Source organism: Ceratotherium simum, chromosome 22, assembly GCF_057802395.1.
Source record: "Ceratotherium simum simum isolate JZ-2026a chromosome 22, ASM5780239v1, whole genome shotgun sequence".
Lineage (NCBI taxonomy): Eukaryota > Metazoa > Chordata > Mammalia > Perissodactyla > Rhinocerotidae > Ceratotherium > Ceratotherium simum.
The window spans coordinates 46,320,478-46,344,982 of NC_141921.1; the positions used below are offsets into that span (position 1 = coordinate 46,320,478).

Genomic DNA, 24,505 nt, shown 5'->3' on the forward strand with positions numbered 1-24,505 from the left:
TGCATGCCTCTCTGTGCTCCTGTCCCCCTCCATCTGCAGTAGGACACCACTGGAAGAGACTGTAGGAAGCATCAGTGAATCAACGGGGCAGAGATTACCCAACCAACACCCCAACATCAACCCCATCCTCTGCCACAGCCACGAGTTCTGCATTTAGAGCTCCCCACAAGGCACCACCCCCTCCATCTCACGAGGTGCCTCAGAGGGCCCTGCCTTGGGCTGCCCCTGTGAGCTCACACCAGGGTGGGCCACATGTCTCAGGCTCTGCTGGGAGTGCTCCTCATGACTCCGCTCCAGGGAAGGGGCCCTTGCACCCACACCCACTCAGTGTCTGGGGAGGGTGGGTCTCCCATTTGAGTACTTTTCCCCCAACCCCTGATGGCTGAGGGAAGGCTCTGATGCCCAGAGAGGAGAAGTCACTTCACCTTGAAGTGGTGGTCTCAGGGTGGAGGCTACAACTCAGGCGTGGGGACCCGGATGCAGCCCTGTCTTTTGTGCACCTTACTGCCTGCAGGCCTCCTCATGCAGGCTGCTGGGGTTGGGGGGTTCCGCTTCCAGGGAGCCGCGGGGCCCCGCCCTGGCCCCCACCCCTGAGGCGGGCTCTCCTGGGCGGCGCGGGGCGGGCCCTGCAGGCACCGGGCTGGGCGTACAACCGGGGCGGGTGGAGCTGGCAGGTGGAGCAGCGCAGCGGGCAAGCCCCCTGCTGGCGCACGCCGGTCGGAGGGCCCCGCGCGGCCGTTGAGGGCCATGGAACTGTGGCCGGGGGGCTGTGCAGCGGCGGTGGCTGTGGTGAGTGGGGACGCGGTGGGCGGGGGAGGGCCTGAGCCTTGCCTGGGCCTGGGTTCCCTCAAGCGCGTGGCCAAGGAAGGGGCCCCCGCTCCGCGAGTCTCCGAGTCTCTGCTCCTGGCCCGGCTGAGGGCTGGGCCGGCCCCACCTTCCAACCTAGTTAGAGGCTCAGCTGGGGCGGGGCCCTTCCGCCAAGAGGAAACACCTTGTGGGGGGCCAGAGGGGTCTGGGGGCCTGAGGGAGAGAAAGATCAGGATCCCATCTTATAAAAAGCACGGGTGGGGGTGGGGCTGCCTGATTCCTGCCCTGGTGCTGTGGTGCCCTGGTAGAGGGAAATGTGTGTGAGGGGCTGGCAGGGGCCTTGTACTTCGCTTCTCTGAAGCCTGGTCTGTGCACAGGGAGAAAGAAGTTAGTCTCAGCCCCATCCATGGGCACCCCTTCTGCTCAAGAACCTGAGAAGTGGGCTGCTCTGAGGGCAAATGCTGGGGCCTCTGAAGTGGGGGAGCCTGGGCAGGGAGAGGCCCCCACCCGGGACAGCCCCGCTGGGAGCCAGCAGCACCTGTCCCTCAGGCTCTCCTCCTCATGCTGCTGGGTGCCCAGGGCCAGGGCAACACTCCCAGCCCCAGGTGTGACTGTGCCCACAACTTACAGAAGAGGAATGGTCTGTTCTGTTGCAGGGGCTGTCCAGCAGGTGAGTGGCTGATGGGTGGGAGGGGCGTGATGGGAAGTGAGGGCAGACTGGGGCAGGTGGGGGTCAGGCAAGGATGGGGAGTGGTGGCAGACAGACCCAGGATGGGGTGAGGGGAGGCTGGGAGGGAAGTAGGGAGCCAGAGATAGGAAGGGAAGGAGGGGAGGTGGGAGCCCCCTTTGACTGTCTGATCCCAGTGTGGGTTCCACAGGGCACTACCTGAAGGCCCCCTGCACAAAGCCTTGTGGCGATGCCACCTGCCTTCCGTGCCCCCAGGGCACCTTCCTGGCCAGAGAGAACCACCATGAGACCCGCTGTACCCGCTGCCAGGCCTGTGATGAGCAGGGTGAGGGGCTGCCTAGTGCTCAGTGGGGGGCTCTTGAGGATAGTCCGTGGCCAGAGTGTTTCTGAAGGAAGTGGCTGGTTTGGGCCCCACTTTTGGGTGTGAGGGCCCTGTGCCCACCCACCCCAGGCCCTCCCCCCTGACCCTGCCTCAGGATGGCTTTGTGCCCTCTCTTCCTGGTGACTTTTCCTGTCTCTGTACATGCTCGGCGTCTGGTCTGTGGTGATCTCTGCACTTCTCTCCCTTTTGGCTCTGTCTCTGGTCTATTCCCATCTCTATTCTCCAGGGGACCTGTCCCGCCTCTGTGTGGGGGTCTCTGGCCCTGACGGCCTCTGTTCTCCCCACCTTCCTGAACCCCCCACCAGCCTCCCAGGTGGCCCTGAAGAACTGCTCGGCAGTGGCGGACACCCTCTGTGGTTGCGAGCCAGGCTGGTTCGTGGAGTGCTTGGTCAGGCACTGCCCTGACGGCTCACCCTTCCGCTGCCGTCCATGCCCAGACTGCGGGGCCCTGCACCGCCACACGCGGATGCCCTGTGAGTACCCCCATTCCAGGCTATCTACTCCCACCCCCCGCCCCCTGTCTCCTTTTCTCCCATCATGACCCACGCTCTCTCTTGGACTGCAGGTTCTGGCAGAGACACCAACTGTGGGACCTGCCTGCCTGGCTTCTATGAATATGGCAACAGCTGCATGTCCTGCCCCACGTAACTTCCTGGCTGCCCTGGGCTGGGGAAAGGGAGGCTGGGAGCAGAGTGAGGGTCTAGGGGGAAGGAGCTTGGCCTGATGGCAGGTGGGCCCCACTTCAGGCAAACACTGATGGTAAAGGGAAATCTGGATTCACCTTATGCCAGATAAAGAAGGGGGTGTAGCTTCACTTTCCGCCAGACTTTCCTTTAGTAATCCTTCCAGCTGTATGTTAAGGACAGGATTAGTCACTTATAGAGAGAGTCACGTTGATATAGTTTCAAAACTTGGGGTGAGATTCAGGATCTGCCACTTGTTCTCTGGGGGATCTTGGGCAAGTTACTTCACCTCTCTGAGCCACCTCTCACCTCTCTGTGGCTTCCCCACCTGAACACGAGAATGTTAGTAGGTCCTCCCCAGTGCTTTCATTAAGGGGTAAGGCACTTTAGTCATTCATCCACGCAACAAGTGTTTACTGAGCACCTACTATTTCCAGATGCTGTTCTAGGTGCTGGGGATACAACAGGGACAAAATAGGCAAATCCCGGTCCTTATGGAGTTGACATTCTAGTGACCCTCAATCTGGTCTAGAAGAAGCTCAATCAATAGTGGTTGTTGATATTGTTACTGGGGACACAAGTGACATTTCAGCAGTACTTCGGGAACATTCTTGGGTAGCGTGAGGCTCCCAGGGGAGAGGCCTGGGGAGGGAAGGGTCTTCAGGATGGAGAAGATGTCAGACGGTCCTGGGTAGCCTCTCCTCGTATGTACTCCCTCATCCCCCAGTCCACTCCTTTCCCTTGCAGGAGCACCCTCGGGAGCTGTCCTGAGCCCTGTGCGGCTGTCTGTGGCTGGAGGCAGAGTAGGTGGTGTACTGGGAATGCAAGTGGGAGAGCTGGGATGGGCCAAAGGGAGGTTGGGGTGTGGCGACCACTCACCACCCACCCACTGCTCTTTCAGTGTTCTGGGTCCAGGTGCTCCTGGCAGGCCTGGTGGTCCCACTCCTGCTTGGTGCCACTCTGACCTACACATACCGCCACTGCCAGCCTTGCAAGGCCATGGCTCCCGGTAAGTGTGTGCATGCACACACACACACATTCCTGGGGGCCTGGGGTCAGGATGGGTAGCCCAGAGCCCAGTCAGCCCTGATGCAGAGGGGGAAACTGAGGGAGGGAGTCCTGGGGGTGGTGTGTGTGCAGAGGAACCCAAGAGGAGCTGGACCAGCACCCGGGTCCAGGAGCCTTGCCTGGTTGCTGATGAGATGCTCTTTGTCTCTGTCATCAGAGGAAGCTGGGATGGAGGCCCTGACCCCCCTACAGGTAAGAATCTCAGTAATATTCTAGGAAGAGGGTGAGCAAGCATCCGGGCCTCAGCCTTCTGGAACTGAAAGGTTGGGCCTTCTTATAACTCATTGTCCCCAGCACATGGCATGGTGGCTGGCACAGAGTAGACCTAATGAACACATGTGCAGAGAGCTGAATCAGTGAATGACAGCAGCACAGTGCCAGCCCTCAAGTGGCTCTCAGTCTACTGGGGTGCAGACAGGTAAACAGGAGCTAACAGTTGGGATGTTAACAGGTGGGATGAGTGCCACCATGGCGAGGGGAACAAGAGGAGGGCAGCAGGGGCAGCGTATCCAGGCAGAGGAAATAGCTCTTCTGGGCCACAGTGAGAGAGCATGGTTGACTGGGGAGGCAGCACTGGGGGATGTTTGCTGACTGAGCCAGGGATGGCCACTCCTGGCCAGAGAGCCCAGCAAAGGGGCCTTACTGGGCAAGCAGGGCTGACCTGGGGCCTCTCTTGGCTTCCAGGCCACCCACTTCTCACCCCCGGACAGCACCCACACCCTTCTGGTGCCACCCAGCAGCAGTAAGAAGGTCTGTACCAGCCAGTTGGTAGGCAACAGCTGGACCCCTGGCTCCCCTCAGACTCAGAAGGCGCCCTGTCCGGAGGTGACATGGTTCTGGGACCAGCTGCCCAGCAGAGCTCTTGGTAAGGGCCCTCAGTAGCCAGAGGCCTTGACCCCATTCTTCTGAGTCCGAGGTGAGAAGTTGTGGTTTTAGAGGCGCCACTTGCTTACTTCCTTTCCCTTGACCTGGTGTACCTCCCTGCCGGGCCCTGTCCGGAGTACCCGCCCCCGCCCCCTGGCCAGAGCCCGCATTCCCCATTGGCTCCCTCTGGCCCGCCCCCAGGCTCTGCGCCGCCGCCCACGCCTTCGCCGGCGCCGCCTGCAGCCTCGGGGGCTGGCACGCTCCAGCCCGGACCGCAGCTCTACGACGTGATGGATGCGGTGCCTGCCCGGCGCTGGAAGGAGTTCGTGCGCACGCTGGGGCTGCGCGAGGCGGAGATCGAGGCCGTGGAGGTGGAGGTCGGCCGTTTCCGCGACCAGCAGTACGAGATGCTCAAGCGCTGGCGCCAGCAGCAGCCTGCGGGCTTGGGCGCCGTCTACGCGGCCCTGGAGCGCATGGGCCTGGACGGCTGCGCTGAGGACCTGCGCAGCCGCCTACAGCGTGGCCCGTAACGCGGGGGCGCGCCCGCCACCTCGGGGCTCTGGTGGCCCTTGCAGAAGCCCTAAGTACGGTTACTTATGCGTGTAGACATTTTATGTCACTTATTAAGCCCCTGGCGCAGCCCTGCGTAGCAGCGCCGGCTGGCCTCAGCCCTGGCGCCCCCGGGGTTCCGGTTAAGGCGAAGAAGCCTCGACGAGTATCGGGAGGGGGTCAAGAGATTGCCCAGCTGTTTCTTGGGCTGAGTTTGGCAGAGGCCTCGGTATTAAATCTATGAAGAAAAGCTGCTGCTTCATGTTTCCGCGGGGCTGGGGGTATTAAGTGGCCCGGGTTTGGTTTCCTGGGACGTCGAAAGGGCCGGGAGCCTTGCCTCCCCAGGGTCTGGGAGCCACGGTGGAGAGCAGAGCGGCCCTTAGCTCCCAAGCGTGCCCCTCCGGCTCCGCGTGGCGCAGTCACCCGGAGAGGGAGAGAGGAAGTCGCGGCGACGGCGAGTGAGAGTGAATGTGAGGCCCGGGCGGCTGAGAGAGCTTTAATGGGGTGCGAGACGTCAGGGGCGCGGGGACCGGGGAGGCAGCAGTTGGAGACAGGTCCAGGGCCTCTCGTCCTCCACTCACTCCACCAGGGCAGTGAAAGGGTCCGAGGAGCGCGGGACCTGGCTGGGGACGGCGCGCAGACTTAACTGGAGGGAGGTGGGGGCAGAGGTGGGGCCCCAGGAGCGGCAACTCCGTCCCGACGGGCAATTTGCAGTTTGCATCGTTTCTGGTAAACAAATGACTGAGAGGAAACCCTCGGCGGGGATGGGAAATGTGGCCTGGGCTAGGCCGGGCGCAGATCTGGGTCAGGGAGGGAGGAAAACCCCTTCCCCGAGCGCGGGGCCCGCCTCCGCCCAGGATGCGCCAGCCACGCGGGTTCCGGGGTGCGGGGGAGGGGGCTGCAGCCTGCGTGCGCCCCGCGGGAAGACCAAGTCACCACCCACGGGGCTGGGTAGAGCTCTGCACACTTGACATTCAACGAACATGCAAATATATGTAAGTAGGCATGCAAATAAGCAGCATCTGTTTGCGTCAACAGCTTGGGCACTTTTTCTGGGCGACTGCGGCGGCGAGCGCGCTCCAGCGTCACGGGCTGGGGATGCGGGGGCCGGGGTGGGGGTCACGGAGGGGTTCCAGCGCGGGAGGGGAGGGCGGCTCGGCTCCCAGCCCTTCCGCCCGGGCCAGGTAGGCCGGGGCGGGAGCTGGGGGCCCCCGAGCTCGCGAGGCTGCGGGCAGGAGGGCAGCGTCTAGTACTTATTGATGTCGCCCTTCTTCAGGATGATCTGTCGCTGCCAGGGCGCCAGCTTGCTCTCATCGTAGCCCAGCGTCCGCAGCTTCTCCGACTGCTCCTTCTCCCGCTGCATCTCCTCCTGCTTCTGTCGCTCCTCCTCTTTCCTAAGCATGGGGTGGGGGCAGAAGCGCGGGCCAGGTGAGAGGGTGGGCACCGTGAGGGGTAAGCAGGGGCAAGGAGTAGGTTACTGAGGGCAGGGGCTGGGCTGCTGAGGACAGAGGGACTAATTAATGGTGGGCGGGGTAATGGGTTCTAGAGACAGAAAGGCTAGGTGATTGGGGACAGGGGTTGGGTTAGGAGGCACGTGGCTGGGATTGCTGGGGACAGAGGGGCTGGGTTGGGGGCAGATTGGGGTCACTGGGGCACGCATAGGAGCTGGGTGAGCGAGAGGCAGTGCCTGGGTTATTGCTGGCTAAGGGTATTACTGGAAGCAGAAGTGCTGGGGCCAGGTTGGCAGAGGGTGAGGAGGGGGTGTTCTGGGGGCAGGGGACAAGATTACTGGGGCAAGGACCTGAGTTACTCGGGACTGGGGTTGGGCTCCTGGGGAGCAGAGGAAGCACATTATTGGGACAGAGGGGCTGGGTAATTAGGGACAGGTTATTAGAACATGGGGGCTAGATCTGCACTGTTGAGAAAGTAGCCACTAAGCACAGGGGGCTGCTGAGCATTTGAAATATTGGCACTGAGATGGAGGCATAAAATGTACATGGTATCTCAAAGACTTAGTTTTCAAAAAGAGTGTAAAACATCTCATTAATAATCTTTATATTGATTATGTATTGAAATATATGATTTCAATTGAAATTATAATTATTGAAACATAATTGAGTTTTGATATATTGGGTTAAATAGACTATTAAAACTAAGTTCATCTATATCTTTTTTTTCAATGTTGCTACTACATAATTTAACTTTACATAAGTGGCTCTCATTATATTTCTATTGGACAGCACTGGGCTAGATTAATAGGGGCAGAAACTTAAGTTTTGAGGGGCAGACTATCAAGGTTATTGATACTGAGGTTGGGTTAACTGCAGAGCAGCAAAGGTAGACGGGAGCTGGGTAATTGGGGCCAAGGTTATTACAGTGTAAGAGTTAGACTTTGAGAGATGGGGCTAAGTTATTGGGGGAGAGGGGTGTGGTGGCATTATTGGGAGCGGAGAGGCTGTGCTACAGGGCTGAGTGACAAGGGGATGTGTTCAAGATGGGGCTGGATGAAGGGGCAAAAAGATTGTGACTAGCTGGAGGGAGGAGAGGCAGGTCAGGCCCAGCCCCACGCTCACCGCTTGTGCTCCCTAGAAGGAAAAAAGAGACAGCATTAATTGGTGCCACTACCTCAGGGATACAATCAAGATACCCTGCCAGGCCCCACATCTTCCAGACCCCCAGCTCACCTCTCCTCTTCTAGCTTCTTCCGAAGGATGTCCCGCCTCCAGGCAGGCATGCTGGCCAGCCGGGCCTCCTCCTCCTCCTCCTGAAACACAAGCACAAAGCTTCAGGGTCAGCATGGGCTGGGAGGTAGGGGGGTGGAGGGGGTGCACCCCCAACCCTGGGAACCTGCTCAAGTCTGGGACAACGGGACACAGATGAGGACGCAGGAAGAGACACTTTTGATACCCTTCTATAGGGCAAATGGATGAAGGTGCCATAACTCAGGCCTCTGTGTCCTAGAGGTAATGCCTAAGAGGTCAGAGCTGGGTGTAGGAGGAGAGCAGGGAATAAGATTCCCCACAGGGGCAGGTGGGCAGATGGCTCCAGGCTCATGACCCAGAATCTCTGGGCAGACACGGATACTTGGGCTCCCACAGATCCTGCCAGCTAGGAGAGACTCAGGCTGCCCCCTGGCTCCTCTGTGAAGGATCTTCTGGCCTATACCTGTCCTATTCCCAAATGGAGTAGACACCAGGTCAATTGTGGGGCTGCAATGAGCTGGGGTGGGGGGGCATCCAACACAGGCAGCTTACAGCAAAGTGTTTTATTACTTGGTTGTTAAAAGAGGAGAAAGGGTCTGTACACGTCACACGGAACACTGCACACGTGGCTCCCTTGACTTCAGCCAAAGAGGTAGCTGTGAATTCCAGTGAAAAACCAGAGAGAGAGAGAGAGCCACACTGCCCCAAGAGGGACCCACAGTCCCTCATTCAGACGGGCTGCTTCTTCCACCTGGGTCCACGCAGAGGCAGGCAAGGCTGTAGGGCCAAAGGGGAACATCTGTTTTGCCCTGTGCCATGCCCCGCCTATCCCAGCCAACACCCCACATCAGGCCATGATGGGACCTCAAAGGCTGAGGCAGCCTGGTCCTGGGCACGCTGGGTTTTCTGAGGCCACCCATCCTGGGTTCTTCCCGCCTGCTTCTGGCCTCCAGAGAGCATCCTACAGGTATCCAGGCCCGGGTTAAGATGCTTTGGGGTAAATTCCGAATTCTGCTCAGATGTCAAAAAGCTCTGCCTCCTTCTCTTTCCAGAAGGAGAAGCTGCGGTCGATGTAGCGGCAGATTTCCTCGTTGCTGAACTCGCCCATCTCAGACACCAGCTCCAGGGGTTCTTCTGCGGGGGCTTCAGAACTTGAAGCGTCCGACGTCGGGGGAGGCGCAGCTGGCGCTGGTGAGGACTGCAGCGCAGGGGCGGAGGCCTCGGGCTGCCCCTCTGGCCAGTCCTCCGTTTGAGCTGGAGCGGCCTCTTGGACCGGCTCCCTCTCCTCCTCCTCTTTTTCTTTCCCCTCCTCTAACTCCTTCTGGGCCTTTACCTCCCGGGCCGGCTCAGCCTCCGGGCTGTCTCCGAAGAACCGGCGCCTGAGGTCCTCGAAGCCGTCGCTCCAGCGGCGCCGGCCGGCCTCCACCTCCTCGAGCACCACGCGGTGGAAGAGGCGGATGAGCTCCCACGGGTGGCTGCCCAACCGGTCGAACATCTCGTAACACAGCAGGTGGCGGAACTTGCGCTCCTCGCGGCTCAGGCCCATCTCGAGCAGCTGGAAGTAGCCGAGCATGAAGAGATCGAGCGTGAGGCTGTCGTAGCGTGGGGGCGCGCCGCCGTCGAAGGGCGGCAGGAATTGCTCAGGCCAGTACAGGCCGTGCGCCAGGCCCAGGCCGGGTGGCTGGCGCGCCGGCACCTGCCGCAGCAGGCTCCGCCAGCGGCCCAGCAGCTTGCCCACCACCTGCCGCTGTTTCAGTAGGCGCAACAGCCGCTCGTCTAGGCCGTCGTCGGCCGGCGGCTGGGGGACGTCAGCGGCCTCCCGGCGGAGGCGAGCGCCAGCGGCCACCACGCGGGGCAGCAGTCTGCGCAGGCGCGCCGGGGCGCGGCGCCCGGGGCCGCGGAAGGCCCACTTGCGCCAGTGCTCCAGGAAGAGGTAGACGATGCGCTCCTTGCGCATGTCGATGTAGTCCTGGACGCCGCGCAGCTCGGTGGAGAGCGGCGGCCTGCGCGCCAGCTGCCCGGGCTCGGGCAGCGCCGCCTGGCGGCCCGGCGCCTCGGGCGGGCCCAGGACGTCCGGGGGCTCCGCGGCGGCCAGCAGGCCGTTGGCGGCGGCGGCGCTCGGCTCGCCGGGGTCGGCCGCCACGTAGTCCTCCTCGAGGATGGGCTCGCGGCCCGGGGCGCCGGCGGGCAACGAGAGCTTGCGGCGCGGGCCGTGCGCGGGCGCCGGGCCCTGGGCGCGCAGCTCGTAGGTGGCGCGGAGGTGCTGCACGGAGACACCGCACTCGAGGATCTCGCGCGCCACGGCCTCGCGGCACCAGCTGAGCGAATGCGAGCGGCCCAGACAGAGCGGGCCCGGCCGCCAGGGCGCGTCGGACAGCGGTGCCAGCGGCTGGCCCGTGTCGGCCGCCAGCAGATCGGCCAGGTGGGCAGGCCGGCTGCTCAGCGCTGCCAGCAGCGTGGCCATGCTCTTGAGCAGGGTGGAGATCTTGCTGCACCAGGCGGGCAGGCTGGCCGCTCGGCCATGCATGCGGCGCGGGTCGACGGTGAAGCGCGGCGCCGACAGGGCGGCCGAAATGGGCAGCAGCTGCGCCAGCTCCAGCTCCAGCTGCTCCAGGCGCGCCTCCAGCTTCTGCGCCTTGTGCAACACCTGCAGGTTCTCGATTTGCTGCTCGATGCGGAGTATGTCGGCCTCGGTCATGAGCTCGCCGAAGGGCCCGAGGATGGCATTGTGTTCGCGGGAGTACCTCCAGCCCTCCCGGGGGTAGCAGCACGAGCTGGCGGCCGTCAGCTAAGGCGGGGAAGACAAGAGAGGGGAGGGAGGCGCGTCTCCCTCTGGCCCGGCTCCGGCAGCGGCCGGCGAGGGCGCCCTTTGCATGTCCCGGGGGGTGTAATGGCTCCGCGGGGCTGCGTTTGCAGGGACGGGCCGCGCCTGGCCGGTGGGCGATTACGCTGTGGCGAGGCTTCAGCCCAGGCTGCCACTCCGGGCCTTGGGCAGTGTCCACTTTGGTCGCTGGCAGGGACACAGCTGGTCGTTAGGCGCTGTTGCAGAGGCAGGGCAGGAAGACAGGGTCTCCACACCTGGCTGGGTTGCTCATTACACCACCCAAGGAACATGCAAAAGGCGTTGACGCTGCGATGCACAGCGGCCCTCTCCCACTGGGTCCAAAGTCTGCGATTTCGAGGCCAGACCCCAGTGAGGCCTCTCCTCGCCCAGACCGACAACCTCTTCTCAAGCTCTCCTTCTGCCCAAGCCCTCCCTGTTGTGCATCAGTGTTTTACCTGCTGAATAGAGAGGCTCTTAAAGAGGCTGAATTCCCACTGCAGTTCCCACTCCCTCTCACCCCTGGAATAACAGTACAATTTATAGAGCCAAGCTTGCCAGGCACTTCTGATGGTCTCATTTATTCCTCACTTTTTTCCACCTCTAAGCTGCTACTTTAGTGCCAGGCTTTTCCAGGCTGGGTTCGGGGGTGCCCTCACCTCCTCACAGGCCTCCCAGTTCACCCTACCCACTACAGTCCTTTCCCCACATACAAATATGATGACACCACTTCCCTACTTAACTCCCCTCCCAGGCTCCCCACTGCTCAGGGAGAAAGTCCATTTTCTTCTGGGCAGCTGGCCAAGCCTTGGTGATCTGACTCCCACTGACCTCTCCAGCTCTGTCCCCTCCCATAGTAGAGTCACCGAGCCACACCCACTCTGACTCCCAGACCTCCCCTGTCCTGCCTGGTGGCTCTTTGCTCTGCTCTTTTCCTGTCCACCTCTTATTTTCCAAGTCTACCTTAGACATCACTTCTTCCTTCCCTGAGACTGCCCCCAGCCCAAACAGGATGGTGCATTAGGGCTGCCCAGTGCCCTCCACTCCCCATCACAGCACTGATGTACTGTAACAGCCCAGGATTTGTCTTGCCCGGTTGCTCACTCTCTCACATTGCCCTGTTGTCTCCTGGGGGGCACTTATCACTCTACTAAGGTGCCGTGTTTGCCTGTTGGTTGACCTCCCTGCACCCCACTCCTGCAGCCACCTTGAGAGCAGGCCCTGATATATTCACAGTGAATCCCCAGAGGCCACAACAGTGAGCGACACATAGACGGCACTCAGGGAATGTCTGTTGAGCAGATCAATGGCAAACTATCCTGCCAGCCAGTGATGATCAACCCATCTGACAAATTAGGACACTGTGGCTGGATGAGGCTCAGTATCAGTGGCTGGAAAGCGGCAGTGCAGGGAAAGAGCCCAGGCTGGTCTGACTGAGACCAAAGCCCTCCTGGCTACTCAGTGTGGTCCCTGTGCCGGCATGGTCAGCTTCACCCAGGAGCTTGTTGGAAGTGCAGAATCTCGCCCCACCCAGAGCTCTTGAATCAGAATAGGCATTTTCATAAGATCCCAGGCCATTTGAAGGCACATTAGAGTTGGGTGAACACGGCCATCTCACCAAAGAACAGGCTGCTGGGGGTAGGGTGGGGTGGTGGAGGCTGGGAACAGTTCCAGGAGAGGGGAGGGGTCCAACTCTGCTTTTCCCTAAAGGTAATGGGAGCCGCCTGAGGTTGAAGGGCGGGGGGGACGTTGGAGGGTGAGGTGGGAGATGGGCTGTGGGCCCAGGTGCAGACCCCGGGGCCCTCTGGGAAGCCCCACTCGCCCACCTTCCGTCTCTGCTCCTCTTCCTCCTGCATCTTCAGCTGCAGCTTGCGCACCATCACCTGGCGTTTCCACTCGGGGATGGGCCGGCCCTGCTCGTCGTGCGTGGGGATGAGCGCCTCCACGTCGAGCTGCACGCCCGGCGCAGGGGTGGCGGGCGGCGCCGGCGCCACGCTGCCGTTGAGCAGCGGCTGCGGTCCTGCGGCCGGCGGGGTGGGGCTCCGGGCCCGTGGCCGCGCAGGCGATGCCGGCGGCAGCGGCGAGTCCGGCTGCGGGGAGAAGCGGCGGGGCTGAGCACCGAGCGGACAGGGGCGCGGGGAGGCGGGGCGGGAGCGCCTGTCGGGCCGCCTACCTGGGAGGCCGGCTGCCCGCTGCCGGAGAACACCGTGGTCAGCCCCTTGCTCTGCGGCGTGGGCTTCAGACTCTTGCCCGCCTTGATCTCAGCCAACAGCTCAGAGTTGTCGCCCGTCGGGGACATCATGTTGAAAGACTTGGTGCCTGAGTGGAGGCAGGAGACAAGGCGCTGGCTGGAGGCCTGCGTACCCGCCGCCCCCCACCTGCCCGTCCACTGCCCCCTCCCCAAGTCAGGTCGGGCCGGAGGCCTTCCCTTGGGCCCAGCTCTCCGGATCCCGGGCCCCGAGAGCGGGTCTCAAGGACCCCAGAGGCGGGTCCTAGGCTCGCAGCCCGCGTGGCCCCCCCATCCTCCCGGCTCTACTCACGGGGCGTGGGGCCCCCGCCTGGAGGCCCCTGGGAATTCATGATGGCTCTTGGGCCAGCCCTGGGGACTCAAGCGAATGTCTCCGCCCAGCACACTGACTCCCCAGCTCCAAAACACTACCTGGGACCAGCCACCCGACCTTTGTCCCAGGTTCCCTGGCTCGGCCCTGCCGGGGTGGAGTCTTCCTCCGGCCCTCTGCATCAGCAAAGCCCAGTAACCCTTGGACTGAATCGGCTGGGACCTCCTTGGCTATACGGACTCGGGACCCTGGATGCCAGAACCCAGCTGGTCCCCTCCTCTCCACACCCACAGACAGACACGAACGCAGACAAACTGGTTGCAAGCCTGGAGCACACTTAACAGCAAAGCGCTGCTCAGCTCTGGGGAACCCAGGAAAACGGAACCTTTACTAAGTATATGCAGTAGGGACTCCCCGGAAGAAGGGCCAGGCGGATAACATGCAAATGCCCGGAGCAGAGTTTGCATTTTCCGACGAGGCCGGCGGAGGTGACTGGGGTTTGGGCAGAGTTGTCTTTAGAGCCCGAGGAAGGAGTCAGGGCTGGGTGCAGGGAACAAAACGGGCCAACAGCTCTTGGGTTTCCCGGGCTGGGGATCCCAGAGCGCACTAGTGGAAGGGGGAAAAAGGGAAAGGTTCCAGGCAGGCACCAGGGGCCGGCTCATTTATTTAGGCAAAACCGTCAGCTGGGCGCAGAATGCGGGCGTGCGCACATGAGTGTGGTGGGGGTAGGAGGGTAGGTGTGGGGCCGGTGGCCCCACCTGCCGCATCAAGGACCCCTCTCCTGCCGGCCCTTGGCCTTGCCCTTTCCTCAAGTCCCAGACGCCTTTGCTTTTCCTGAGAGCGCCTCATCCCCCGCCCCCGCGCCTCAGCCAGGAGCCGTGCACGCAGCTACTCACTCTTCCTGTGCCTCAGGACTCTCACTTCTAGGGACCGAGAGGAGAGAAGTGACAGCGAAGTTAGGAGGGGAGGGGTCCAGGGTGAGGCTAGGACCAAGAGAAGGCCAGGGAGGGCAGGAGGAGGGGAGGGAGATGCGCAGAGCAGGGGGGAGAGAAGAGGAGGAACTTTCCTGCCCATCTGACCCTGGCTCAGGCTGCTCTGGGGCTCCACAAGGGTGGTCCGCCAAGTTCCCAGCTTTGCTGGTGCCCCTGAGGGTTGGGCAGGGCTGTTACTGGCCCTGGCCCCCCTAGCAAGGGCCTCAATCTTGGCATTGGGTTGGGAGAGGGCACCCAGCCCAGGATCTGCTGAGAAGGGGTATCTGGAGAAGCCCAGACTCTATTTTTCTTCTATTCCTAGCTTCAGCTTTGCTCCAGGCTGTAGAGGGAAGAAGCTGACCCCAGAGCTGAAGGTGGACATGCTACCATGGGCTCTGGTCTGCAGGGGCTGGGCTCCATAGGTACCCAGGGAGCCCAGGCTGGCCCTACCTTGGACCCTACTGTACCCTTGCACTCCTTGTCAGGGAGGTGAAGTTTGGATGGTGCCACTAAGCACGGTCCCTGCACTGAGTGGCTGGGTGAGGAAGGCACCCCCCCCACCAGGCTGGGCTGGGAGCATCAGTACCCAGGCACCACCTCCTGGGCCTTCCAAGAGCCCTGGTGTCAGGAGACTGCCCCATATTACAGAAGAGAAGCCCAGGAATCCTGGTCACCAGTCTAGCTCTTAAAAAAGGGTGCCCAGGGGAGTCACCAGGACAGGGAGGGCATGGCATGACCGGTTACTGGCCTTGTCCCCATAGCCAGACCCTATCTGGCCTGGGGCCCCTGGAGGAGATCTGGCTGGGAAGAATCCCTGATGCATCTGAGATGGGCTCAGGGCTGTAGCTGGCTTGGAAGAAGAATAGAAAGAGGTAAGCAGTGGAAGAGAGATGCAGGATAGATGTGGGGCAGAAAGAAGGCTGGCCAGCAGTTCTGACTCCTTGAAGCTAGTTCTACTTCTCAGAGCTTCCCTCTAGCACCAGCTCATTGGAAACACCAGCCACAAGAGCTGGGAGGCCTTTCCTACTGGATGGAGGCAGGCCCAGAGAGGGAAGGGGTCTTGCCCCAGGTCACACAGCTTACTCCTGCTCTCAGAGCCTTCCCTTAGGATCAAGTCCTCTTTGGAGTAGGGGCTGCAGGAAGAACAAGTAGGAAAAGAGAAAGCACTAGGGCAGTCGTAGCTGGGGAGGGGGCGTTGTCGAGATTTCCCTCCCCCTTCAAGGCTGGCGCCGCCCCCTACCCTCACCCTGCCCCTACTCACTGCCTGTGGACGAGGAGGAGCGACGCTGCCCGCAGCCAGGGCCAGAGCCCTCCAAGGGCAGAGGCGGAGCAGGCGGCGGCGAGCTCAGGGCCTCAGGCAGGGGCGGCGGGGGCGGGGGCGGCGGGGGCAGCTCCCTGGACGCCTTGGGGTCCGAGGCGCAGCCGTTGTGCACGTGGTTCCCGGAGAGCAGCGCCGCCTGCGGGGGAGCGGAGGGGCCAGCGAGTGAGAAGCGGGCGGTCCGGCCGGGTCCCGGGCGGCCGGCGGGTGCGGGCTGGCGGGCACGCACCTCCTCGCTGTGCGCCATGCCCGGGCGTGCGGCCAGCGGCTGCCCGCGACAGCGGCTCAGCTGGCGGTAGTAGTCCCCCGTGCTGGGCTGCTTGCTGAAGGTGCGGGGCTTGCGGCCGGAGTCCTGCCTCCGCAGCCCGTTGTGGCCGTCGCGGGAGCTCAGCTGCGGGAAGACAGCGGGCGGAGTGGGCTTCTGGCACTTGTCTCTTATGCCTCCCCCGCTCCCCTTCCCCCGCCAGCTCTTCACCTTCCCGGGGCTCGCGGCCAGCCCCCTTCCCAGACCCTCCTGTTCTCAGAATGGGGATGGGGTGAGGGTTATGGGGGCCTCGGTGGAAGGGCAGGCTCGGTCGGCTCTACAGTGAGGGGTTCTAGGCGCACGCCAAGGGGCACAAGGGCCCCCACTGAGGCTAGAAGGGGCGGTCCCGGGGCGGGGTGGCCCAGCCCAGACGCCAGGGGGAGCCGGAGAAGGGGCAGTTCTCCTGGCTTAGCCAGCGCTAAGGCCTCAGCCGCACCCTACTCCCGGTTGCCAGACCGTCTGCGCGTCCCCAAGGCCCCACCGAACCCTCTCCTGCGGGGGTCCTGGCCCCGAGGGAGCCCTCTCGAGAGCCCTCGTCCCGTTAGGCTCCTGCTTGCCCAGGGCTCTCAGCTGCCTGGCCCGGGGCTGGGGCTGCTCCTACCTGCGCCTGTGCCGGTGGCCCCCGCTGTGCACCTGGCGGCGGGGGCGGCAGAGACCGGACACCTGCGCTATCTGATCCTTCCTCTCAGGTTACAGCCCAGCCCGTGCCCGCCCGCGCCTATGAGCTCTGTCGGCCTGACATCACCCAGGGCCCGCCAATCCCGAGCCGAACCCCCCCAGCAGTAGGGGACGCCACTGGGCCGTCAGCTGCTCTGCCACACCTTGCCGCGCCGCGCCTGCCCCTCGGGCTAGATGTGGCCCCGCCCCCTGCGCCTCTCTCCCTCCGCTAGGTGCTGGGTACCCGGGCCTTCATTCGCCCACTCATCTCCTCCGTCCGCGGGAGACAGAATGCGGCCGACCGCCGGCAGTGGAGCCCCCTATATTTGGCCCCCCTGGGTTCCAGGTCACGCCCCGGTCCTTCCCCTCCCGCATCTGGAAACCATCGCCATCCGCGCAAGCGACACCTATACCCGCGCCCAAGCCTCGGGTTTCAGGGACGGCAAGGCAGGCTCGGGTGACAGCACCGTGGCCCGCCCCGTCGCAGCTGCTCCACCCCACACCCCGCTAAGCCCAGCCCAAGGAGAAGGACAGGAGGCAGCAGGGCCAAAGGCCGAGTCTCCAGGTGGGGGTTGTCTCTTGTCCCACCCCCCAGCCCATGTGTCCCCGAGGTGGCCTGGACCCTCCACACCCCACCCAACCAGGCTCACGTTGCAGGAAATGAGACACCGCAGGATTTGTTTTCTGGGCCAACCCGCCCCTCGGCGCCCCCTGCAGCGCTGAGGCGCTGAAGCCACGACCCTGCTCCCGCCCGCGGTAGGGCAAAGCCCCGGCCTGGGGCGGGGGGCACTGTGGGCACACAAAGGGCCCTTTGTGGAGTGGCCCAGCGCCTGCGGCCCGACACGCACACACCCGGGAGGGGCATGGGGACCGCGCAGTCCTGGTGCCCTGGCTCAGGGAGGGGAGAGGGTGCAGGCCCAGCCACCTGTCCTGTGGCTTTGGGCAGGGCCCACACTGCTGGCCGGGAAAGTCCGCTGGCCCTAGGTCCCCTGCAGGCCTCTCCTGGGCCTCCTCCACCTGGTGGAGATGAAAGGGGAACCCGACTAAGAGCTTGGTCTGAGGTGGCATGAAGGGGGGCAGGTGGAGGCTATGGCCCTCCCCTCCCTTGCCAGGTGGCCTTGTGACTTGGGTCACCTGTGCGAATGGGTTACTCAACTTGGCCCTAGAGTGGCTTGCCTTGGCCTCCAGGGAGAACTACGAGGTCAGGGCTCGCACAGGACCCTCGGAGGCCTCCACCCCACACTCAGCCACCTGAAGTTTCAGGCTGCCTGCTCCCCCCGCTGCAGACCAGCCTTGCTATGTTCCCTTGGCCAGTACCCCAGAACCTCCCTGCCCAGGACTCTCAGAGCTGTGGAGACTAGCCCTCTGCCCCTCCCCCCGCCCCAGAGGGTCAGCCAGGATCCTATAGGCCCTGACACTCTGCGCACCTGACACTCAGTGTGCCCACACCAGGTTCATCGTTTCTCACAGGCTTGCTTTCTCCCCCAGGATTCCCATCTCAGGACTGGCCCTTCTACCCACTCCAGAGCTCAAGCCTGAAACTGGGGAGGCAGCCTCTGCTTCACTCCCTCCACCCCCGCCCCCAGGCCAACAGGTGCTGAGTTGTGCTAGTGCTCTCTCACCTTGCCTCCACCCTCCTCCTGGCCCTCACCTTCACAGCCACGCCACCCGCATCTCCCACCTGGAAGACACCCCCCCTGGGAGCCATTCTGCACCTAAGCCCGGGGCTGTGAGCCCGTATGTCTGTGGAGAGGCAGTTTGCACGTATTCTCTGCCAACTCCACAACCACCCTGCCACACTGTGTAAGAGGGGGCGAGGACCCAGCTCCCCGAGAGGCACGGCTGTCTGGGTATATGTTCCTTCACTCCTCCCCTGCCCCCCAACGCCCCAGAGGGTGGTGGCTTTGTCTTACTCATCTCCCTGTCCCCAGCACCCAGCCCTGAGCCACCATGGGGCTGGCTAGGAGCTTCAATTCTTGAACAGGCCATTGGCCTCCGCTGTCCCCCATCAGCCCAGTCCCAGTGTTGGGAGGCCAGCAGGTGGCTGAGGGTTCACTACCTCCTTCTTGAAGGCCTCAGTCTCCACGTGGCGGAGTTTGTTCTTCGTCTGCATGTAGATGTCAGCTGCGCGGAGCCCCACGGGGGGCTTGGGAGCTGGGTAGCCGGGTGGGGGTGGGGGCAGTTGGGTGCCTGGGGGTGGGGGCGGCGGAGGGAAGCTGGGTGGCGGTGGTGTGGTTCTCTCCGTCTTGTCACGGGGCAGGCCCAGCTCCGGGCTCAGCATGTCCATGTAGCTCTGTATATCTGCAGCTCTTGCGCTGGGAAGCCCTGCGGGGGGAGGGCAGGCTGGGTTTGGGAATTTGCAGAGAGGCTGTCCCCCAGGACTGAGACGCTCCATTGACCAGAAACAACTTGCCAAGGGGCCAGGCGGGCTCAGGGGCGCAGCTTGGTATGGCCCCACTGTGGGCCCTGGCCCTGCACTTGCTGGGGAAAGGCCATGCTCTCAGGTTTGGAAGGGAGGCACCAGGGGACTTTGGGCTCCAGGTGAGCCTGTGGAGCTGGGCCATCTGGAGGGCAGACAGCCGCTCCTCAGGGCAGATCTGGCAGGGCGGGGTGGCAGGAGTATTGATGGCCACACCCAATCATTGCAGGGCACCCTGCCATCTCTGCAGGCCACCACCTGGTGGCATGAAGCAGGCATGGCAGGTGGACAGACGCTCATGCTCAGGGTGTGGTCAGAGTGTGTGTACACACATGCTTGGCTTCTACCTGAGCGTTTGTGCATTCGTGTATGTTTGTAAGTGTGTGCACACGCTTCTTTGTATTTATGAATGTGTTTGCATTGGTCTGTGGGCATGGTGTGTGTCTGTTTGCGCCCATGTGCATGTCTGCAGTATGGAAATGGAAGGTTGTGTGTGTGTAGTATAGGTGTGTGCATATATCTGCACGGCTCTGTATGTGTGGTTGTGCATTCATATCTGTGTATTGTGTGTACACACATGCAATTGTGCACTCTTGAGTATGGGTGGGCATGTGTGAGGTCTGGGGAACATTTTGTGCAGGTGTGAGTGAGGGTATTGAATCGTGTGCGGGGTGCAGGGGGGTTTTGTCTGAGGGAGAGTATGTGTGGAAGCACAGGTATGCTTGTGATGGGCACACACAAACATGAGTGTCACCTGTCTCTCACCAGAACCAGCATCCCCTCCTGGTGACCTGGGCAGCCTCCAGTGTTAGCTGTGGGTGGAATGGGCCCGGGCTGGCCCTCAGGGCCCAGTGGTCTGGCTCCTGTCTGCTCTCACTCCTCCCTCTTCCAGCCTACTCACCATGCAGGGGGTGCCGGCCCTTGATGCTGGAGTGGCTGGAGGAGCAGGAGTCGTAGTTGGAGAGGGTACTGGTGGGCGAGCTGAGGTCAAAGTTCGGCGGCTGGACCGACATGGTGGTATTGGGCGAGGACATGCCCGAGTCAGGCTGCTTGGTCTCCAGCTCAGCGGATGGATCCCGGGACAGCACACGGTGCTCCACGCTCTGAGCAGAAGGAGGGGAGACCATGAGGACCAGCGCAGTCTGGGCCAGGGTCCTGCTCAGGCATGCCCTCACTGTGTGACCTCAGCCAAGACACTTCCCTTCCTGGGCTCCCTTCCCCATCACGAGAGGGTCTCTCCGGTTCTTCCCAGGCTAAGATTCAAGCCCAGGCCTCTGGCAGCAGGACCATGGGTTCCTGGGAAACTCCCATCCCTGGCCCCTTCTTGCTCGGGGGTTGAGAGACTGACAGAAGAGGGGGCCTGGGCTGGACACCAATGGGAGGACTGCCATGGCACCAGCCTTCTTCCTCATCACTGGGCAGAGGGCCTGGGCTCTAGTGTATCTGTGGGGAGGCGGCTCAGGCACTGCAGCTGGTGAGAATACTTGCAGCAGCTGGGGGCAGGGGAGGGGTGCAGGGCCCCCACAACTTGCAGGAAAGACTGATCCCCCATGACCTGGTCGACAGCCTTGCCCGACTGGGGCAAATCCCACCACCAGCCCAGCCCCTGTCTCCTGACGGGGCCCTTGGGGAAAGAGTGGGCCCGGGGGTGGCCCAGCTGAGCTGTGTGGGCAGTCTGAGCCCAGGCAGCCAAACCTGTCCCCCACCTCCCACTGTCTGTGCCCCTGCCCACAGGCCTGACCCTCCTGGCATGGGAGTGGGCTGGGGTGGGGCCCCTGCTTACGTTGCCCATGCTGGCCCTGCTGCCGCAAGCCGGCTCGTTCGCTGCTCCTGCCCACGCCTGCTCCTCCCTGCCCTGCGCCCCCTCCCTGCCTGAGAAGTATCACAGGCCCCCTGGGAGTGGGAGGCAGGCCTTGCACCAGGTAACGGCTCAGCGGCCACGCTCATTGGCCCCGTAATTAGGGGCTCTGCGGGAGTGTTTGCCTTTTCTGGGCCAGCCTCCTCTGGGGCTTGGATCTGTCACTGCCCCAGCTGGGCCTTCCTGACTGAGGCGGCCAAGGCTCCTGCATCCCACCCAGCTCAGGGGGCCAGGCCCTGCTGCCTACCCCCTTAGCCAAGGGGAGCCATAGGAGCTGGGTCTGGGGCGGCAGCCTGAAGATGCTCTTTTCTTGGCTGACAACAGTGGGCACTGGTGGTACCCAGCCCTGACCCCAGGGATAACGGAGGTTAGGGGCATGGGCTCTGCAGCCTGGGATGCTGACTTCAAATTTCACCTTCTCCACTTACTAGCTACGTGACTTCAGGCAAGTCACTTGTCCTTTTTGTACCTGAGTTTCTTCATCTGTAAATGGGGTAAAAGTACTGCCTGACCCATTGGGTTGTGAAAAAGATTTAAAAGTTGGTTAGTGCCAGGGCATGGTAGCTAATAAATGCCATCCATGTCAACTATTAGTATTATCTGACTGTGAAGATGAACTGAGGTTACACCGCAGAGCACTAGGCAGGGTACCTGCCAGAGTCAGAACTCAAGGAATGGTGCTCATTGCTTACTGCCAGTAGCTGCAGACACTGTCAGGAGGGGCTGGGGGGCTGGGGCTCTGTGCCACCCCCCACTGCACCCCCAAAACAGAATCACAGACTCAGTGGGAAGGAACCCACCTCTGGTGCAGAAATGCCCTTCACAGCGTCCACCCCTGCTTGTATATCCTGGTGACAGGGTGCTCACTGCCTGTTGGACCACTACTCTCTCTGGGTGGCCCTTTCTGGGGGAAATGCTTCCTTGGCTCCAGCTGCAGTCTCTCACTCCCTGGCCTTGTTGTGCCCTGGAGTCCCCAGATCCAGTGTGCCCCCTATGCTCGCAGACGGGGCAGGGGCCCTCCTGCCTTCTCTCCTCCAGGCTTCATTTGGCAGCCCTTCTCATGGCCAGGCTGCCCCCTGGAGCTGGTCCTTCTGAAGGCTGCCTGTGAGGCCCACCCCTTTACCTCCCTCCTCCCCACAGCAGGCTTTGCACCAAATGAGGCCGAGCCCTGGGACTTAGAGCCACCCACACCTGAGCTCAAGTCCCAGTGGGTTACTTTACGGCTGTGTAACCATAATAAAATAATTTAGAAAGAGCAACACAGGTTTCCAGTTATGAGGTAGCCACGAAGTGAGCTAACATACAGTGCAGTGGTCAAGAGAGGTGGCTCGGGGCCAGGCTGCCCGGGCTCCACCATCTAATAGCTGTGTGACCTTGGGTCCCCCCCAAGACTCAGTTTACCCACCTGTGAAATGGGGACCCTAACTGGAGAGGGTGGTGGTGAGTTAAATGAGCTAATACTGTGGGCTGTGAGTGGGTGAAGGAACGTGACTATTCCTGTTGGTATGTGTCTTGTGATTTCTCCAGGCTTCTTTCTTATCAGGATGACACTGGTCCTCGGTCCTTGACCTTTTTGCCTCCACCCGCTCACTCCTCAATGGTCAGTGGTTCTGGGCTGAGAGGTCGTGTCGGGTAATGGTCTAGGGCACTTACTCGTTGGGTAAGCGGCTTCACGTCCCTGAACCTCAGCCTCCTTCGTGGTAAAACGGGTAACAACGCCTTCCTCGTTCGGGAGGTGAGGGTGGGGGAGTGAGATAACGCAGGGGAGCGGGGAGCGGTGACCAGGACGTACCAGGTTCTCCACCGTGCGCAGGTAGCGGGTGCAGTGGCTGTGGCCGTTGTAGTCCGAGAGGTCGGCGGCCGTGTACCCGTCGCGGTCGCGGACGTCTAGCTCCGCGCCGTTCACTACCAGGATCTGGCAGCACTGCAGGGGCCCGCAGTGAGGATCCCCCGCCGCCAGCCCGGCCCCCCGAGCCCTGGCAGAGCTGTGCTGAGAGCGCGGCGCCAGCAGAGGGCGCCCGCCCCGCCGCTCCCGGTCCCCGGCCCCGCCCTCACCTCCAGCTCCCCGTTCTCGGCCGCGTCGTGCAGCGGGGTCCCGCCCCACAGGTCGGCCGAGATCTCGCCGCCGTGCAGCAGGAGCCAGCTGAGCACTTTGGCGTGGCCGCGGCTCGCCGCGAAGTGCATGGCCGTGGCGCCATCCTTGTCCTGCTCCGACAGGCTCACGTCGGTGCAGCTCACCTGGGCGGGAGGGACGGGCGAGAGAGGGGCGGGGGCTGGGCGCCGGGCCCCTCCTGGCCCCGCCCCCGTCCCGTGCAGGCCCCGCCCGGCCTGGGCCCCGCCTCGCCCCGCCCCGCCCCGTCCCGTCCTCGAGCTCACCAGCCACACGATCACCGGGCTGTGGCCCATCTGCGCTGCGGCGTGCAGCGGGGTCATGCCGTCGTGGGCGCTCGCGTGCGGGTCCGCGGCGCACTCCTGCACCAGGTATTGCGTCACCTCCAGGTGGCCCTCCTGGCACGCCAGGTACAGGGGCGTGGCACCGTTCTTGGTTTGGGCATTCACTCCCCTGCGGAGACGCAGCAACCACCGTGGGCTCTCAGCGCCGCCTCCCTCCAAAGCCTTCTTACGCCCCTCGCCTCCTTCTGGGGAGCTCTGGAGGGCTGGAAGGGTCGATTGGAGAAGGCCTAGTCACCGGGCCCCGCTGTCCTTGACTCCCTCTGGAATCAGTCCTGCGTCAGTCTCCCTCAGGGGGGACCCTCTGCCTTGCCACCTCCCCCCCGCCCCTGCCCCCAGCAGCCCCCTTTCTAGACTGAGTAAATAGACCACCTTTTTACAAGGACGTGGTGACCTGGCCTCTTCCTACCTTTTCAGCCACACTGACCCACTGTCATTGTGAGTCCCCACACCTGCTGTCTGACCTCTATGCCTTTGATCACGTCCCCACTCCGTCTGGAATGCCCTTCCTTCCTCCTTTAAGACTCAGTACAGATCCCTCTTCCATGAGGCCTTCCCTGGTTTCGCCAGGCAGAGCAGGCCTTTCCTGCCTCCTTGCCCCATCCTGCCCAAGACTCACTCCATGGACCGCCTGTCATGCTTGGTTGACCATAACTGATTTTGGCCCCCCAGAGGACTGAATTCTCAGGGGGCAGAGTGGTAGCATCGCCAGATAAAACACAGGATGCCGAGTTAAATCTGGTGCATTTGTTAATTTGTTATCTGAATTTCAGATGAACAATGAATCATTTTCTAGTATAAGTATATCCCAAATATGGCATGGGACATACACTAAAACATTATTTGTTGTTTATCTGAAATTAAAATTCAGTTGGATACCCTGGTGGTGGTGGTTGTTCCTCTGGCAGCCCTACAGGTGTTCACCATTTATTGAGCTATGGTGTGCTATGACATTAGCAGGCAGGTCCCCATCGAACGCCCTTAGATCCTATTGTCATTCCCATTTGCTGAGGGACAGTTGAGGCTCGAGGGCTGTGACTTGCCAGAGGTCACACAGCTGGTAAGTGGCATTTGAGCGCACATCTGTCTGTGTGATGCAGGGCCTGGCGCGCAGTAGGCACGCAGAGAGTGAAGAGAGGGAATGGGGGAGGGGCTGTTCCATGTCTTCACTCCCTGGGACTTTCCTGGGGCCTAGCTTGCAGCTGTCACTGCCCCTCATCCCTGTTCCCCAGCCCCCTCAGGGTGGTCCTAAGTGGGGAACAGGGAACCAGCCCCATGAGGTGGAGTGCTGCTGGGAAATAGGGAAGCTGGCCTGGCCACTGGCTGAGCCTCGGTTTTTCTGACTTCACAATGGGTGTGGACAGCCCACGGTGTAGTTACCAGAGTCAGGCACTAGGTGGAGCCA

At 62.2% G+C, this 24,505-nt stretch overlaps 2 protein-coding genes across 5 annotated transcripts in view; one reads left to right on the top strand and one right to left on the bottom strand.

Moving 5' to 3' along the window:
• The first annotated feature begins 1 nt into the window (after position 1).
• Positions 2–5,310, top strand: TNFRSF25 (TNF receptor superfamily member 25). 2 transcript variants are annotated; one of them, XM_004426075.3, is made up of 10 exons: positions 2–789; positions 1,357–1,477; positions 1,686–1,820; positions 2,183–2,350; positions 2,443–2,521; positions 3,308–3,363; positions 3,462–3,569; positions 3,786–3,820; positions 4,313–4,493; positions 4,694–5,310. In XM_004426075.3, the coding sequence occupies exons 1-10, from the start codon at positions 748–750 to the stop codon at positions 5,020–5,022; spliced, it is 1,254 nt and encodes a 417-aa protein (XP_004426132.2). In that variant the 5' UTR covers positions 2–747; the 3' UTR covers positions 5,023–5,310. The 2 variants fall into 2 exon arrangements, with proteins under 2 accessions (XP_004426132.2, XP_087303028.1); XM_087446902.1 differs by having other exon boundaries at positions 1,387–1,477.
• A 212-nt stretch (positions 5,311–5,522) lies between these two features.
• ESPN (espin) overlaps positions 5,523–24,505 on the bottom strand; it is a 31,750-nt gene continuing 12,767 nt past the window's right edge. The window contains exons 3-14 of one of the 3 annotated variants that reach the window (XM_087446905.1): positions 23,026–23,212; positions 22,705–22,887; positions 22,442–22,573; positions 19,693–19,894; positions 18,432–18,697; positions 15,641–15,802; positions 15,355–15,550; positions 12,738–12,883; positions 12,391–12,654; positions 7,726–7,805; positions 7,615–7,626; positions 5,523–6,435 (exon numbers count right to left, since the gene is read on the bottom strand). In XM_087446905.1, the coding sequence (XP_087303031.1) occupies positions 6,288–6,435; positions 7,615–7,626; positions 7,726–7,805; positions 12,391–12,654; positions 12,738–12,883; positions 15,355–15,550; positions 15,641–15,802; positions 18,432–18,697; positions 19,693–19,894; positions 22,442–22,573; positions 22,705–22,887; positions 23,026–23,212 (1,978 nt within the window). In that variant the 3' untranslated portion in view covers positions 5,523–6,287. Of the gene's footprint in view, positions 6,436–7,614; positions 7,627–7,725; positions 7,806–7,833; positions 10,532–12,390; positions 12,655–12,737; positions 12,884–15,354; positions 15,803–18,431; positions 18,698–19,692; positions 19,895–22,441; positions 22,574–22,704; positions 22,888–23,025; positions 23,213–24,505 lie in introns of those variants that run through there. The other 2 variants (XM_087446904.1, XM_087446903.1) reach the window with 2 other exon arrangements.